The sequence below is a fragment of the Triticum aestivum genome, chromosome 1A (assembly GCF_018294505.1).
Source record: "Triticum aestivum cultivar Chinese Spring chromosome 1A, IWGSC CS RefSeq v2.1, whole genome shotgun sequence".
NCBI lineage: Eukaryota > Viridiplantae > Streptophyta > Magnoliopsida > Poales > Poaceae > Triticum > Triticum aestivum.
Window position 1 is genome coordinate 595,068,241 of NC_057794.1, and position 15,541 is coordinate 595,083,781.

At 46.5% G+C, this 15,541-nt stretch overlaps 1 protein-coding gene across 1 annotated transcript; it reads right to left on the minus strand.

Annotated features, from left to right (window-relative positions):
* Window positions 1–13,675: 13,675 nt before the first annotated feature.
* LOC123183509 (uncharacterized) lies at window positions 13,676–14,510 on the minus strand. Its single transcript, XM_044596274.1, has 2 exons — window positions 14,062–14,510; window positions 13,676–13,835 (listed from the first exon to the last, which is right to left on the minus strand). The coding sequence occupies exons 1-2, from the start codon at window positions 14,470–14,472 to the stop codon at window positions 13,698–13,700; spliced, it is 549 nt and encodes a 182-aa protein (XP_044452209.1). The 5' UTR covers window positions 14,473–14,510; the 3' UTR covers window positions 13,676–13,697.
* Window positions 14,511–15,541: the final 1,031 nt, after the last annotated feature.

Sequence of the window (15,541 nt, forward strand, 5' to 3'; positions counted from 1 at the left end):
AGTGGAGTCACATCTAGTGCTCCAAGCCTTAATCACTAGGTCTTTGAAATCAGGCCTAGTAATCCACCACTTCTCAAACTTAAAACTACTTTTCCTATGATGTTCATCTACCCCTGAGTCCCAAACCACAGGGGTATGGTCACTGCCCACCCTAGGCAACACTCTAGAACTAGCCATAGGGAAGGCAGCGTCAAACTCTGTAGTACAAAAAATCCTATCAATTTTAGACATAATCCTATTCTCCTGGTTGTTGCACCAGGTATAATTCCTCCCAGACATGTTGATCTCCAACAGAGACCACATATCAACCCAGCTATTAAACCTATCCGACCATCTAAAGTCTATGTTACCATCGTTCTTGTCCTCCGGAGTCCTAACTAAATTAAAATCTCCCCCTACAATAGCAGGCCCTTCCCAATTCAGAAATAAAGAATGAGGCTCAGAAATAAAATCCTGCTTATCCACCTCATAAGTAGGGCCATAAACAGTAGTGACTCTGGACACAAGATCATCACTTCTGTTTTTAACTACAACACTAACAGAAAACTTCTTAATTTCCCAGGCAAGCACCTCAAACTGATCAATATCAACCCCTACTAAAATCCCACCTACAGAGCCCACAGATGGTAGTAAATTCCAATCAAAATTTCTATTACCCATAACAGTATTAAGAAAATTCCTAGAGAAACTACTTTGTTTGGTCTCTTGAAACCCCACAATAACAGGTTTAAGAGGCCAAATCGAATCCTCAATACATTTCTTCCTACTAGGGGCCAACAGCCCCCTAGCATTCCAAAAGATGTACTTCATTCTACCCTAATGCTGGGGTGCTTGCCCCATCTATTCAATTTATTAGGCAACCCCACATTATCAAAAATTTCCTCAACCCCACTTCCAACAGAAGCATATCCTTTATCAACCCACTTTTCAGTAATGACTACTCCAATAGAATTAGACATGCCATCTAGCTCATCTACTGGGATTGTATTAAAAGGAGGCTTGGAAGATATACCTTTCATGCTTTTTGGTAGCTCCAGATTCTGTTTCATCTTGAGCAGCACCGCCCTGTCCACCATTGGTTGTGAGATATCCACTCTCGAACTCTTCCTGGAGGCTTGGACAGGCCCATAAGTCTTCTGTTTTTTGCCTCTCTTCCCTGTCTCTTTCCCAGCCACTTGACCATTATCTGTTACTCCAAAGTTGCTAAAGTCAGGCATAATATCATCAGGAAGATTATCAACTTCAGCCCCTGTCATCTCAGGAACATCACCCAGCACTTCTCCTGTGTCCTCAGCTGCAAACTCCTCCATCTCCCCGTCTAGATCTCGAAGTAACTGCATTTCAGCAAAGACAAAAGTAGTAGTATCTTTCCCTTGCCCAGCACCTGTCATGATATCATTTCCTTCCAGGCCAAGATCACACTTCTGTGTCTCCTGTTGTTCCACAATTTCAACTACAGACACATTATTTTTTCTATGCTGACCACTACCCCCAGTAGCTGCCTTAGGATCTCCCTGGTCCCTTTTCTCATTCCCTTTACTCTGATTAGCTCCATTACTCAGATCTCCACCCCCATCAGTCTGCATGTTTTCTTCTCCATTGTTGCTTTTGCTCCTATCCTCATCAGAATCAGACTTCTCTTTCTCACCCTCATTCCCCCCTTTTCCTTGGAAACCACTTCCACCGCAATTTGCACCTTAAAGATCTTCCCATCCACTTCAAACAGTCTTTCAGTAGGGATTTTAGTTGGGTTCCTACACTGAATCCTAGCTCTAACACACTGAAACAGGCTCTGCAGCAACCCCTGCCAGTCCATCTCTATTAGCAAACCAAAGGAAGAAACACACTGATCAATAACAGCCCACTCACACCATTTAGGCAGCAGGCCTCTCACCTGCACCCAAACTTCTTCCAGTTTATCAATCTCCACCAGATCCTCTTTCCAGGCCTCAACTTTCTGTGACGCCCCCGATTCAATCGTACACTAATCGTGCACGCAAAAGTGTACGTTCAAGATCAGGGACTCACGGGAAGATATCACAACACAACTCTAAAAACATAAATAAGTCATACAAGCATCATAATACAAGCCAGGGGCCTCGAGGGCTCGAATACAAGTGCTCGATCATAGACGAGTCAGCGGAAGCAACAATATCTGAGTACAGACATAAGTTAAACAAGTTTGCCTTAAGAAGGCTAGCACAAACTGGGATACAGATCGAAAGAGGCGCGGGCCTCCTGCCTGGGATCCTCCTAAACTACTCCTGGTCATCGTCAGCGGCCTGCACGTAGTAGTAGGCACCTCCAGTCCAGTAGGAGTCGTCGTCGACGGTGGCGTCTGGCTCCTGGGCTCCAGCATCTGGTTGTGACAACCAGGTAGAAGGAAAAGAGGGGAAATAGGGAGAAAAGCAACCGTGAGTACTCATCCAAAGTACTCGCAAGCAAGGAGCTACACTACATATGCATGGGTATATGTGTAAAGGGCCATATCGGTGGACTGAACTGTAGAATGCCAGAATAAGAGGGGGATAACTAATCCTGTCGACGACTACGCTTCTGGCAGCCTCCGTCTTGCAGCATGTAGAAGAGAGTAGACTGAAGTCCTCCAAGTAGCATCGCATAGCATAATCCTACCCGACGATCCCCTCCTCGTTGCCCTGTTAGAGAGCGATCACCGGGTTGTATCTAGCACTTGAAAGGGTGTGTTTTATTAAGTATCCGGTTCTAGTTGTCATAAGGTCAAGGTACAACTCCGGGTCGCCTGTTACCGTGGACACGGCTATTCGAATAGATCAACTTCCCTGCAGGGGTGCACCACATTACCCGACACGCTCGATCCCTCTGGCCGGGCACACTTTCCTGGGTCATGTCCGGCCTCGGGAGATCAACACGTCGCAGCCCCACCTAGGCACAACAGAGAGGTCAGCACGCCGGTCTAAACCTAAGCGCACAGGGGTCTGGGCCCATCGCCCTTAGCACACCTGCATGTTGCGTACGCGGCCGGAAGCAGACCTAGCCTAGTGGCATTCTAGTCCAATCCGGCGCGCGCCGCTCAGTCGCTGACATCACGAAGTGCTTCGGCTGATACCACGACGTCGGTTGCCCATATCTTGTCCCACGTGGCGGTTAGTGCGTATAAGGTCAACGACCCAACTCAGATCAAATACCAAGATCTCGTTACGCATGTTAAGTATCCGCCAACGCCGAACAGGGCCAGGCCCACCTTTCTCCTAGGTGGTCTCAACCTGCCCTGTCGCTCCGCCTCAAAGTAACAGTTGGGGGCCGTCGGGAACCCAGGCCCACCTCTACCGGGATGGAGCCACCTGCCCCTTCAGCCCCCATCTCCAAACAGTATCACAGGTAATGTAACAGTGTAAAGTATATAGCATATGCCCGTGATCACCTCCCGAAGTGATCACGGCCCAGTAGTATAGCATGGCAGACAGACAAGAGTGTAGGGCCACTGATGGAACACTAGCATCCTATACTAAGCAGTAGGATAGCAGGTAAAGGTAACAACAGTAGTAGCAAGGACAGGCTATGCACCAGTATAGGATTAACCGAAAGCAGTAACATGCTATACTACTCTAATGCAAGCAGTGTAGAAGAGAATAGGCGATATTTGGTGATCAAGGGGGAGGGGGCTTGCCTGGTTGCTCTGGCAAGAGAGAGGGGTCGTCAACTCCATAGTCGTACTGGGTAGCAGCGACGTCGGTCTCGGTGTCTAGCGAGAGAAGAGGGGGAAGAAACAATAAATATTTAAGCAAACAGATGCATAGCGATGCATGACATGACAAGTATCGGTGCTAGCTGTGCCCGAACGCGGTATGAGGTGATACCGGTGAAGGGGGGAAACATCCGGGAAAGTATCCCCGGTGTTTCACGTTTTCGGGCAGAGGAGCCGGAGGGGGAAAGTTGCGAGTTCGATAGGTTAGGGATGTGTGGCGAACGAACGGGCTGCGTATCCGGATTCGTCTCGTCGTTCTGAGCAACTTTCATGTTGAAAATAATTTAACCCGAGTTACAAATTAAAAGATATGATTTTCTAAAGATTTACTAATTTCTGGAATTTAATTAATTATTTAATTTAATTTGAAAATGGATTTATGACATCAGCATGATGTCACGCTGACGTCAGCAGTCAACAGGGGTTGACTGGTCAACCTGACCAATGGGTCCCACTGGTCAGTGACACATTTTAATTAACATATTTATTAACCTAATCAGGATTAATTAAGGGTGGGCCCCACTGTCATTGGCTAATTAATTAGCTAATTAACTAACTAGGTTAATTAGATAACTAATGTTTAATTAATTTAGTTATTTGATTAGTTTAATTAATCAATATTAATTAAGTTAATTATTTCTTTAATTAATTAATTAATTTTATTTTTATTTTTTATTTTTTATTTTTCTTCTTTTTTTCTAAACGTTCAGGGGGCGTGGGGCCCCTTGTCATTGGCCCCAGGGGGCTGATGCGGGTCAATGGGCGTTGGGCGCCCGATTGGGGGGGGGGAACCCGGGCGTTGGCCTCGGGCCTTGCTCGCCGGCGAGACAAAGCGCCACCACGGCGCGGGTGGCGGACGGCGCAGGGAACAGGGCAGCGCGGCAAGCGGGAGGGGCCGAAGCGGGGAAATGGTGGAGGAGCAGCAGCAGCAGAGGCAGCGGTGGAGCGGACGCGGAGGGAGCCGGAGCGCGGGCGAGCAGAGGCATGCGCGGCGGCAGCATGCGCGGGAGGACGGAGGAAGGGGCGCGGCCATGCGCGACCGTGGTGAGGGCGCGGTGCAGCGGGGAAAACGGGGCGGTGACGCGACGCGCGGTGAGCGAGCGGTGCATGCGAGTCGCGTCGGCGCGTGGCGACAGGCACGCCCGGACGGAGCGGCGCGCGGCCAGGGCGCGACCCGATCGCGGTGAGCGCGCGTGCGCGTGGTAGGGGAGGTCGGGGCGTCGTGAACGGCGCCGATGACAGAGGGAAAGGGGGAGAGGAGGGGGTCCTCACAAGGGGTTGCAGGGGTTCGGGCAGCGGTGCTTGGGGAGGAGGTCGAGGAGGCCACGGCGAGGTCGATCCGGCGATGGCAGCGGGTTCCGGGGCGCCGACGAGAATCGACGGGGTGGCGCGCGGCATCGGCGTTGGCGGGGTCGGGGCGCGGCTGTCTCCAGATCTAGAGGGGAGAGGAGTGAGGTGTGCGACGGGGTCGAGGCGGCAAGGGCGGGGCGGCGTCGGGAGACGCCGACGGCGAGGTGGGCACCAGGGTCGGAGCCCGATCCGGATCGAGGGGGAATGAGGGAGGAGAGGGGAACGTGCGATGGGGAGTGGGGTTCGAGGTAGGTTAGGGTTTGCGTCGGTGGGAGGTTAAGCACGGGTGAGGGGCCGGTTGGACCCGTGGGCTGGCCGGCTGAGCCATTGGCCCAGTCGGCCAGGGGGCATTTGCCCTTTTTTGTATTTTAGCTTCCTTTTATTTTTTTGTTTTTATTTCTTTTCTGTTTTATTTTAGCTTTTGTTAGTTTAGTTTCTTTAAAATACAAGTTAGCACCTAAATTAGTACCATCAAAATAGGCCACTGCCAAACCTAGTTTGGACCCAAAATAATTTAGTTTAATATTTTTATATTTTTCAAAAGCAATTAAATTATTATTTTAGCCACAATTTTTAATTAGTTTAGTGCATTTAAACACTTTGGAAAAGGTTGGTTCCACCACCAAAACTAGTTAGGGTTTATTTGCCGCATGATGAACTTTTTAGTTTTAATGTTTCAAAACTTTGATGTTTGCCTTTAATCCAAATTTGAATTTGAATGGGTTTTTTGAACTAAAGCGAGATCAACAAGAGCAATCGAGGTGACGTGGCATCATTAGCGTGGAATTACTATAGCTTAATTATCTGGCGTCACAATTCTCCTCCACTACAAGAAATCTCGTCCCGAGATTTAAGAGGTGGTGTAAGGGGGAAGTTCTGGGTACGAAATTCTAACAAGTCCTTTTGTTCTTGGTTGCTCTTCTCGAAGAGGTCGATCCCTATCGTTGATGTCTCCATTTCTCTGACTTGGTCATCATGATGAAGTCGTCATCCTTTCTTCGGGGTCTTCTTCGTACTTACGAAATAATAATGGGGGTATTTTGGGAGAATGAACCTCTACAAGATCGACTATCTGGTCGATAACATCGGGGAATGTGGCGGAAAGCAACTCTCGAATTGACACTTAAGAAAATATCGAGAGCAAAGTAATGAGGTTTCATGGGAAGTTTCGAGCGAGCAGGCAACCGTTCGATGACTGTAACCGAGTGTGAAAGGGATCCAGCGCAACGGAAGTAACAATGCATCAGATACTAAAATAGATCTGTAGGGAGGTGGTTCGTGAATTACCTACAAAGCCAGGCGTGAGGAATAACTTTGGAAATAGGGGTGTTCAAGAGAGTCAGGTTTCGATCCTGTGGAACCGTGGGTTATGGGCCCACCATGTGTTTTTTTAAGGAGCAATGACATCTTGCACGGTCATGATAGCAAGGCATGTCAGAGAGTACCATGTCAGTTATGTCGGCAACAACGTTGGTACCTAGGGCAAGGGACGAAGAGAACCATTTTCCTGCTCGTTGCAACGAGGCGAACCAATAGGCAAAGTTCTCGTCCATCGGTGGTTACTGGAATGTCATCAACAAAAGTAACAGGGTCTTAGTGACAGAATTGTACACGAGGGGTTTACATAAGCAGGGAATTAATACTGCTTAGACCATAATGATCACCATAAAGGTTAAACCAAATAATGGAAAGGAAAATATGATTATCAGATATTTCAGGGTTATATCCTTTCCAATGATAAGAAGAGCACGATATCCATGACAGGATATAATGTAGAAAACCCTTTAGGTAAGGGGAGAAAAATTTCATGACATTACCCATACAACGGTGCTCGGATAATTGAACAAGAAACATTTAGCATTGGGATTCAAATGTTCTTGTTCAAAACCGGAGTACCACAAACGTGCTTCGAGACAGTATTGACATGGTCAACAGGTGAAGATCAGACTTTGAAAACAAAAAAGGGTCCATCAGGAACAACTTATAGAATAAGTCTTACAATTTCCTCATGGAAGAATGGATAATCTTTCTAAAAGGAAGAACTATAACAATAGGCCCTCCAGCCAGGTGTGCTAGGCATGACATCACCTTACCGGGTCATATAAAGACCAACGTTATAACTCTTGGAAATATGTTCCAACCATCATAACTGATCGAGATTCAGATCCGATTGGTGTCGGGATACCTCAGGCTCAGGATGCCTGAGAAGAAAAGGTGCAAAACAAATTGACGAGATGACATTGTAAAATTCTCGGGAAATGTACTATGGAGGCGAGTTCCGAAACAAGAGCTCATCATTAAATCAAGGAGAGGATGAGGGGGTAGCTGATGGAATCAGCGACAATCCTCGAGATTTCCAAAAAGGTGGATTTCCACAGTTATGTGAACAAGGAGATAACATTTGTCGGATCAAATGATAAAATGATGTATGCTCGAGGAGAACATACACAGTTAAACATTGGATGAAAGCTGCACCCGAAATATGGGCTGGGTTGCACGACCAACGTCGGAATGATGATTCAATAATCAATAGTCTAAGAATGAACGACTGACCATTAACTTCAAAGCAATAGGGTTGCTAGAAGGGCAGAATCCAAACAGCACCGCTCACTTGTTGGTATCCCGGTTGGAATCAACACGAGGACCCAAGAAGAATGGTGATGGTGAAAAGCTTCACCATAACAAGAATTCTTAAGAGGTGGTGAAATTCCCACGACATTCTTGACATAGAAGGTGGTAACATTTCAAGGTAAAGAAGAACAATGCTAGGCAGCAAGGAACTCAAGGTACAACACAAAACACGAACAAGTTTGTGTTGAACGGAAGGCAATAAAGTGGTCGGTGATAACACAAACCATTGAGGGGCGAGGATGGTATTTCTCATCAAGAATTTGATATATATCTTGGAAGAGCTCAGGATGTTGATGATGACCACGACACATTTGTCGAGAGATTTCATGAAGATGTAATCGGTCGGCGATGACATCAAGTCAAATGATGATGCAGCGAAAGCCAAATAATACTTGAAGAAGAACTCATAAGAAGTTATGCAGTTCCGTGATAATCTTGAGATACCAGAGGGGGTAATACTCGATGACAGATCAAAGTAGAGGTTGGACTGGGGTATTGCTCTACAGAAGACAAGCGCTTAAACTTGCACGCGAAATGGTATTTAAAGGAGAACATGGTCGGAACCACGATTACAAAAGGCCAGATCCCAGATATAAGATGAACTTATACCAAAGGAATAATTAATTTAAGAGAATCTTTAATGGTAAGATCTACATCGTGTCCATAGGCATGAACACAAAGTTCAAGGTCGACTCCCACTTCTCCAATGCATAACCTTTCATTCACTTCTCACTTTCGAAGAAGTTGTAGTGCTGAAATTTTATCTGGCAAAATACCAGAAGTGTATGACTCATGAAAACTTTTGAGTTCACACGGTTTAGAGAAGGCATATGTTCAACCCATAGGGGCTTCTTAGAAACATATACCACAAGTTTCAAGAGTAAATATCACAAGCTCGAAAGTAGAGCAAGGTTGAGAAAGTAGATGATACAATTACCAAAGGCATTATGTATCCGAGGGAAGGCTCACAAGGTTATTGAATATGAAGGACGCTGTCGGATAAAATCCATTAAAGGATCTGCCGGTCCATAACAGAGCTGATGTGAGCATCGGCACACCACCAGAGGAAGTAACAATGCAAATGCATTGGATTATGGAAACAACTGACTAATCCAGAGCTCAAATGCAAAGGAATTATGATTTTCAAATCAAGGGATCCGAAGCAATGTTCTGATTAGGGATGGATAAGTTGAATAGCCTTAGGGGTACAATCGACGACAATTGGATTTGTTGAGAACCAGCTCATGTTTAAAATGACGTCTGAGCCGGAAAGATAATTTAAAAGGATCAACTGATGATTGCGTGCATTTGCACTCATGTTGAATCAAAGGGATCAAAATGACGGTGCCTAAGGATACTAACGAATATTGCCAGACATATGGAAAGCATCCATCATGCAAGCAGACAAGTATTGCAGAGCAATAAGCTACTAAGGATTTTTGGAGGATCGAATAGTATTTCGATGACCATTGTGAAACACATGAACAATTGGGGGATGAGCGGATACTCGATAAGTGCGAGAATTATCCGTAGGGGTATTCAGGTGACAAAGAACAGCAAGGCAGTAAGCCCAAAGGATTATCGAAACAACGATGAGTATTTCGGGGTATCTTGTAATAACAAGACCAACTGGGAAGCATTGTATGAATGGCGAGTATACGTGGTTATCCATAGGGGTTTATCGATGGAGGGGAATTGCAAAAGCAACGCCATAAAGTCTCAAGAGAACATCCGAGAGTATCTTCGGATTCTTCTGGTGCAGCAGACGATCATCTGTAATAAGGGGCTCTCCGGGAGAAAGTATTATCGAGAACCTAGAGTCAGAGTTAATAAAATCGTTTAACCTGAATAGAAGAGATGTGAGAGTCCCAGAGTATAGGTCGAGGAATAAAAGATCCTACTACCACCCAATGGCGACGTGTGCCCGTAAGACACACAGCCATGTTAGTAAAAGTTTTGTATTGACTAGACTCGACTTCGGCCAAGGAGTATGGAAGGAGGATTCCTACAGGCAGTCGGCTCTGATACCAACTTGTGACGCTCCTGATTCAATCATACAGTAATCATGCACGCAAACGTGTACGATCAAGATCAGGAACTCATGGGAAGATATCACAACACAACTCTAAAAACATAAATAAGTCATACAAACATCATAATACAAGCCAGGGGCCTCGAGGGCTCGAATACAAGTGCTCGATCATAGACGAGTCAGCGGAAGCAACAATATCTGAGTACAGACATAAGTTAAACAAGTTTGCCTTAAGAAGGCTAGCACAAACTGGGATACAGATCGAAAGAGGCGCGGGCCTCCTGCCTGGGATCCTCCTAAACTACTCCTGGTCATCGTCAGCGGCCTGCACGTAGTAGTAGGCACCTCCAGTGCAGTAGGAGTCATCGTCGACGGTGGCGTCTGGCTCCTGGGCTCCAGCATCTGGTTGCGACAACCAGGTAGAAGGAAAAGGGGGAAAAGAGGGAGAAAAGCAACCGTGAATACTCATCCAAAGTACTCACAAGCAAGGAGCTACACTACATATGCATGGGTATATGTGTAAAGGGCCATATCGGTGGACTGAACTGCAGAATGCCAGAATAAGAGGGGGATAACTAATCCTGTCAACTACTACGCTTCTGGCAGCCTCCGTCTTGCAGCATGTAGAAGAGAGTAGACTGAAGTCCTCCAAGTAGCATCGCATAGCATAATCCTACCCGACGATCCCCTCCTCGTTGCCCTGTTAGAGAGCGATCACCGGGTTGTATCTAGCACTTGAAAGGGTGTGTTTTATTAAGTATCTGGTTCTAGTTGTCATAAGGTCAAGGTACAACTCCGGGTCGCCTGTTACCGTGGACATGGCTATTCGAATAGATCAACTTCCCTGCAGGGGTGCACCACATTACCCGACACGCTCGATCCCTCTGGCCGGGCACACTTTCCTAGGTCATGTCCAGCCTCGGGAGATCAACACGTCGCAGCCCCACCTAGGCACAACAGAGAGGTCAGCACACCGGTCTAAACCTAAGCGCACAGGGGTGTGGGCCCATCGCCCTTAGCACACCTACACGTTGCGTACGCGGCCGGAAGCAGACCTAGCCTAGTGGCGTTCAAGTCCAATCCGGCGCGCGCCGCTCACTCGCTGACGTCACGAAGTGCTTCGGCTGATACCACGACGCCGGTTTCCCATATCTTGTCCCACGTGGCGGTTAGTGCGTATAAGGTCAACGACCCAACTCAGATCAAATACCAAGATCTCGTTATGGTCTCGTTATGGCCACCTAAAACTAAAAATCAGAACACAACACAAATCCAGTACAAGTATAAAAGGGTATCAAATTCTTCTGAAGAGGATCACAGAAGGTCCTAGTGGGTTTTTCACTATTCATGGGACAAACCTTTCGGGTGAATCAGACAAATGAACAAGTATTTTCCAATTGGCTCAAGCACCTGTTGAGTGCAAGGTTCATTACACGAGCCGCCACACCCAATAAGAGACACCCAAGACCACCAACAAGCAACAAGTAAGGAGCCCGCACCTCCTCGGGAAACCATGGGACGATGTATCGTTCACACCGAGCTATCGCCGGAGAGTGCTAACTACCTTCTCGTGTTGGGTCGTGGTATGTTGATTCTGCATGTTGACGGCGAGGTTACGTCTAAAAGATAAGAGACAAATGAGACCACCCTACACCGGCATTGAAGAAGATTCACTTGTTTTGCATGAAACATTTTTTTTACATTGCATAAACATTTTTTTAAATGCCACAACATATTTTTGGTACACGTGCACATTTTTTAAAATGTCATGTACATTTCTTTTAATGATAGGAAATACCTTTTAAAAACTACGTGTACATTGTATATTTTTTTCTAAAAATGTGTCAAACCTATTTGTGGAACGTGTGAACTTTTTCTAAAAATGCCATGAAACATTTTGTTAAAACTATGCGAACATTTTTTTACATTGTATTAACTTTTTAAAATGTCGCGAATATTTTTTGGAACGCTTAAAAATTTTCTTTGAATGGTAGATTTTTTCCAAAAAAATTACGTGAACATGCTGTTGTATTTTTTCTAAAAAAAATAAGTTTTGTAAATATATATACTTAGAACATTTCTGAAAACATAAAAAAAGTTTAAAAAGAACAAAGAAGCGGAGAATACTTGGGCCGGCCCAATATGTAGAGACGGGAGGACGAGAGAAAGCAGCGCCCTTCAATTTTTTTATTAGAGAAAATTATTCCACCCAAAAAAAAATATTAGAGAAAAATATACTCCCCCACCCACCCACTCAACCAACTCCAAAACCTGATATGCCCCTCGAATCCTGCCAAATGCACCTGATAAAAAGGGAAGAAAATTTCGTGGACACCGGCTGCAAAGTCCATCCGGTGCGTACCCATGCCAGGATTTGTCCACGTGTCCCCTCCTTACATCCGACCGCCGCCGCTCGTTCCCATCCGATCGGTGCTTCCCTCGGCTCGGGAGCGCTCGCTCGGCTCCAAACGCGTGCGATGACGGCTCGCTCACGAGGCAAGGCCGGCTGAGGCGGAGGCCCACACCGGTCCTTTCGTCTCGCAGCCTCGGCGTCTTTCGTGCGCGGCCACCGCCGCCGCCGGCGGCCAATCCTCCCCCTGGTCCGCCATGGAGGGCACGGTGTGCCCAATCCAGGGTTATCCCGTCTCCGGTGCCGGCCTCTCACTCCACCACGCGCACCTCCATCTCGCCCAGAACTGGTGACCCCCCTCCCTGGCAAGTCTGAAAGTTTGTGTTTCCTTCAGGCTGTTAGCATGCAATTGGCTCCTTCAGATAAGATGTTTGATTTGCTAATCGTACATGACTACACGTTAATTAGATATTTTGATTAAACTGAGCACGAACGAAGTGCAACCTGGCAAGATCGTATTTGATCGCATCGTTTGATTCACTCAGTCGAGCTACAAAATCAATTACATCACTAGTTTCACAGTAAAGAAAGTGTAGTTTCAGACTGAAGAATGTTTAGTTTACAGGAGGACAACCGCTGGAACAAGACAATTGACGTCGTGGAAACAATTGGACAACATCAATAATTCCTGATGAGTAGACTTAGAAGTAGGATTTTGATATATTGCAAATCTGGAGTAGACTTCATGACAAATGGTGTACCAGTGTATAGCTGATTGCTCTCCCTGACAATTTCCAACTATAATGTACAGTTGTACACTGTATCTTTTCATCTAAGATATATATGAATGATTTGAGATCCTCAACTTGATGGGTCCGTCATTAGAAAATATATGCTATTTGTGGTGTTTTTGTTTAGTAGGCCTAAATTCAGTTCAAGGCAGACAACACTATGTGTCTGAATATTCAGATGTATTGCATATCTGGAGTGGAATTCATGCTCCTCTGTTTTCTACCGTCTAAACCACATCCATAAAAAGCATGAAGTTCAACTGGAGCAAGGATTGCTTAGGTTTAGTATGAAATATGTCAGCCCTTTAGGGCAGGCATTATGGAAAATACAAATGTTTTAAATCGGAGGTCTGAAAATCTGAAACTTCCGCAGGTGCTCGGCCTCAAAGATTTAACACTTTACACATTCTGTCGCATAATCAATGTAATCTCGCAGAAATCCAGAGATGATGACAAAATTCAGTGTACTGCAGTGCATCAATTATAATTCATAGATACACCAAATGACATAAAAAAAATTGTACTCCTTATAGGGTGCGCGTAATACTAATCATCAAAAGGTAACTTTCTAGCAGCTGACAACAATGTGGCATCCTGCTCAACCCCAAGTAAAAGACTTGTAAATCCGCCTTGGATGGAAGGAGCTGACATGGTTGAAGGTTGCCCATACACATCATTTGCAAAGTTTAGCATTGTGACACTAAACTGAATACGAGCCTCACAACCTGTCCTTGTAGTGTCCTTAGATGATTGGGTTTCTCGATGGCCTTCGTTACTGCAAACTATATATTTTTGGGATATACTTTTATCACCTCGTCACTTTGTGTGACTTTTTCTGACACTGAACCCAACCTTGGCGGCATATGCGTTGTACATATCATAAGCGCTGTCCTCTGAATCGAAAGCCAATCCAACTTCTGGAACAATCAACGTTTCTCCAACTTTATCAATCGCCTGCGATACAATGAGTCCAGAGTTAAATTTATATTACCATAATGTGATGTGGGAAAATGTTTTTTTCTCCACTTTGAGAATTTGTTTTCCTAAGCTTACTAAAGAACACATATTAATTTTGAGCAGTCATTTGCTAAGTAATCAGTGCATAGTACAGTACTAGAGTACTACAGTACTATAATCTTATGCCGATTGCCTGACTAGGATCTCGCTTTTCAACCCGTACCTGCATATGTTGCTCTACACCAGCGACCCCGTCGTCCTGCTGACCTCCTTCTCCTCTCATGGCTGTGGTCGTATCCTCCCGGACTGCTCCTCCTGACATGACGCGTGGGGGCTGCAAGTTCACGGCGTGCGCACAACCATTCTCGTCCGCGAGGTTTATGCGGTACAAGTCGCCGGCAGTGCCACCATGGTCGTCCTTGTGAGCCACACTGACATATTCCGTCATGGCCGCTCCCGTCATTCTCGACGATACTGCAGCTTCAAACTGCGGCGGCCATGGATGGCTGATGGGGCCTTGCGATGCAGAGGATGACGATGCGTTTGGGCGTGAGGCAAACATGGTTCTGGTCTCGCCCGGCGGAGTGAGGGCCGGACCAGGGTTCCCTCGGCCGCCACCAGTCTCATCTTCCATGATCAGATCGCCACTATTCAAGGGAATCAGGTGCTAACGACGAGAGCCGATTGATTCTAACGACGAGAGCCGATTGCATGTAGTTTTTGCAGCTGAGCGGAGCCCACCGAGCCGGGATCGCACTTGTTTCGAGCCGACTGAACCCATCTGAGCCAAGGGACGCAAGTAACGGAGCTGAAGAAACAGCGATCGCCCGATGGGAAGCTGAGACACGTGGACAAATCCTGGCATGGGTACGCACCGGACGGACTTTGCAGCCGGTGTCCACGAAATTTTCTTCCATAAAAAGCCAAACCGAATAAGTCTCCCGCTCTAAGTGGTTTTGTTCATTTGATAGGTGGTATTGAGTTGAGGATGACGATATTTGCGGTGTCAATGTTGCACGGTAGTTGTTTGATGAAATGGTGCTAATCGCTGCGTGAGCCCGGGACGTGGTTGTGTAGGGTGGCGAGGAGCCTCGTGAGGATGTCATCGAGGAGCCTTGTGACGGTGTGGCCGTGGAACACGGCGAGAGTGTCGTCCATGGTACACATACATATTTTTTTTCCCTTGCGATCGAAGCAAGGGGCGATCGAGTCATGCAGCCCGATCGAGCACCTTCCTTGGCGTAGCTAGCGAGACAATGAGTCATGTTGAATGTACGTATAATGGATGCACACACCAGACTAGATCGAGACAAAGACCACGCATGCTCGGCGGCGCTCTCTCTGCTCCAGGACACTCGTACACTCTGGCGACCTACATAAACAAATAATTTTACCGTCAACTAGGCGTCGGAGACCCAAGTACTGTTTTCTCCATGCCATCAGCTGAGGGAGGGGCGAGAAGAAGAGGAGAGTCGGGGGTTCCGTTAGCACGCGCACACAGTGGAAAAAAGAAAAATGCCGGGATCGGGGAGACAAGCGGCGGCGAACGAGACCAACAGTTGAGAATCCACGTAATCCCCAAGCTATAGGCTGCTTTAAGGTCATGCGCTTGTGAGCCAGACCACCGTGTACGCTGCTAAATGGGTTTTTCTTGCTCCCAGTGTGCTTGTTGGGAGGCGATGTAGGCTAGCAAACACGCCCTA

What these genes read in the sequence shown, in the direction of transcription:
- LOC123183509 (XM_044596274.1), bottom strand. Translation starts at nt 14,472, where the DNA reads ATGGAAGATGAGACTGGTGGCGGCCGAGGGAACCCTGGTCCGGCCCTC. An exon ending in GTGTAGAGCAACATATGCAG is followed by an intron (nt 13,836 to 14,061) that starts GTACGGGTTGAA and finishes ATTGTATCGCAG; the next exon opens with GCGATTGATAAAGTTGGAGA.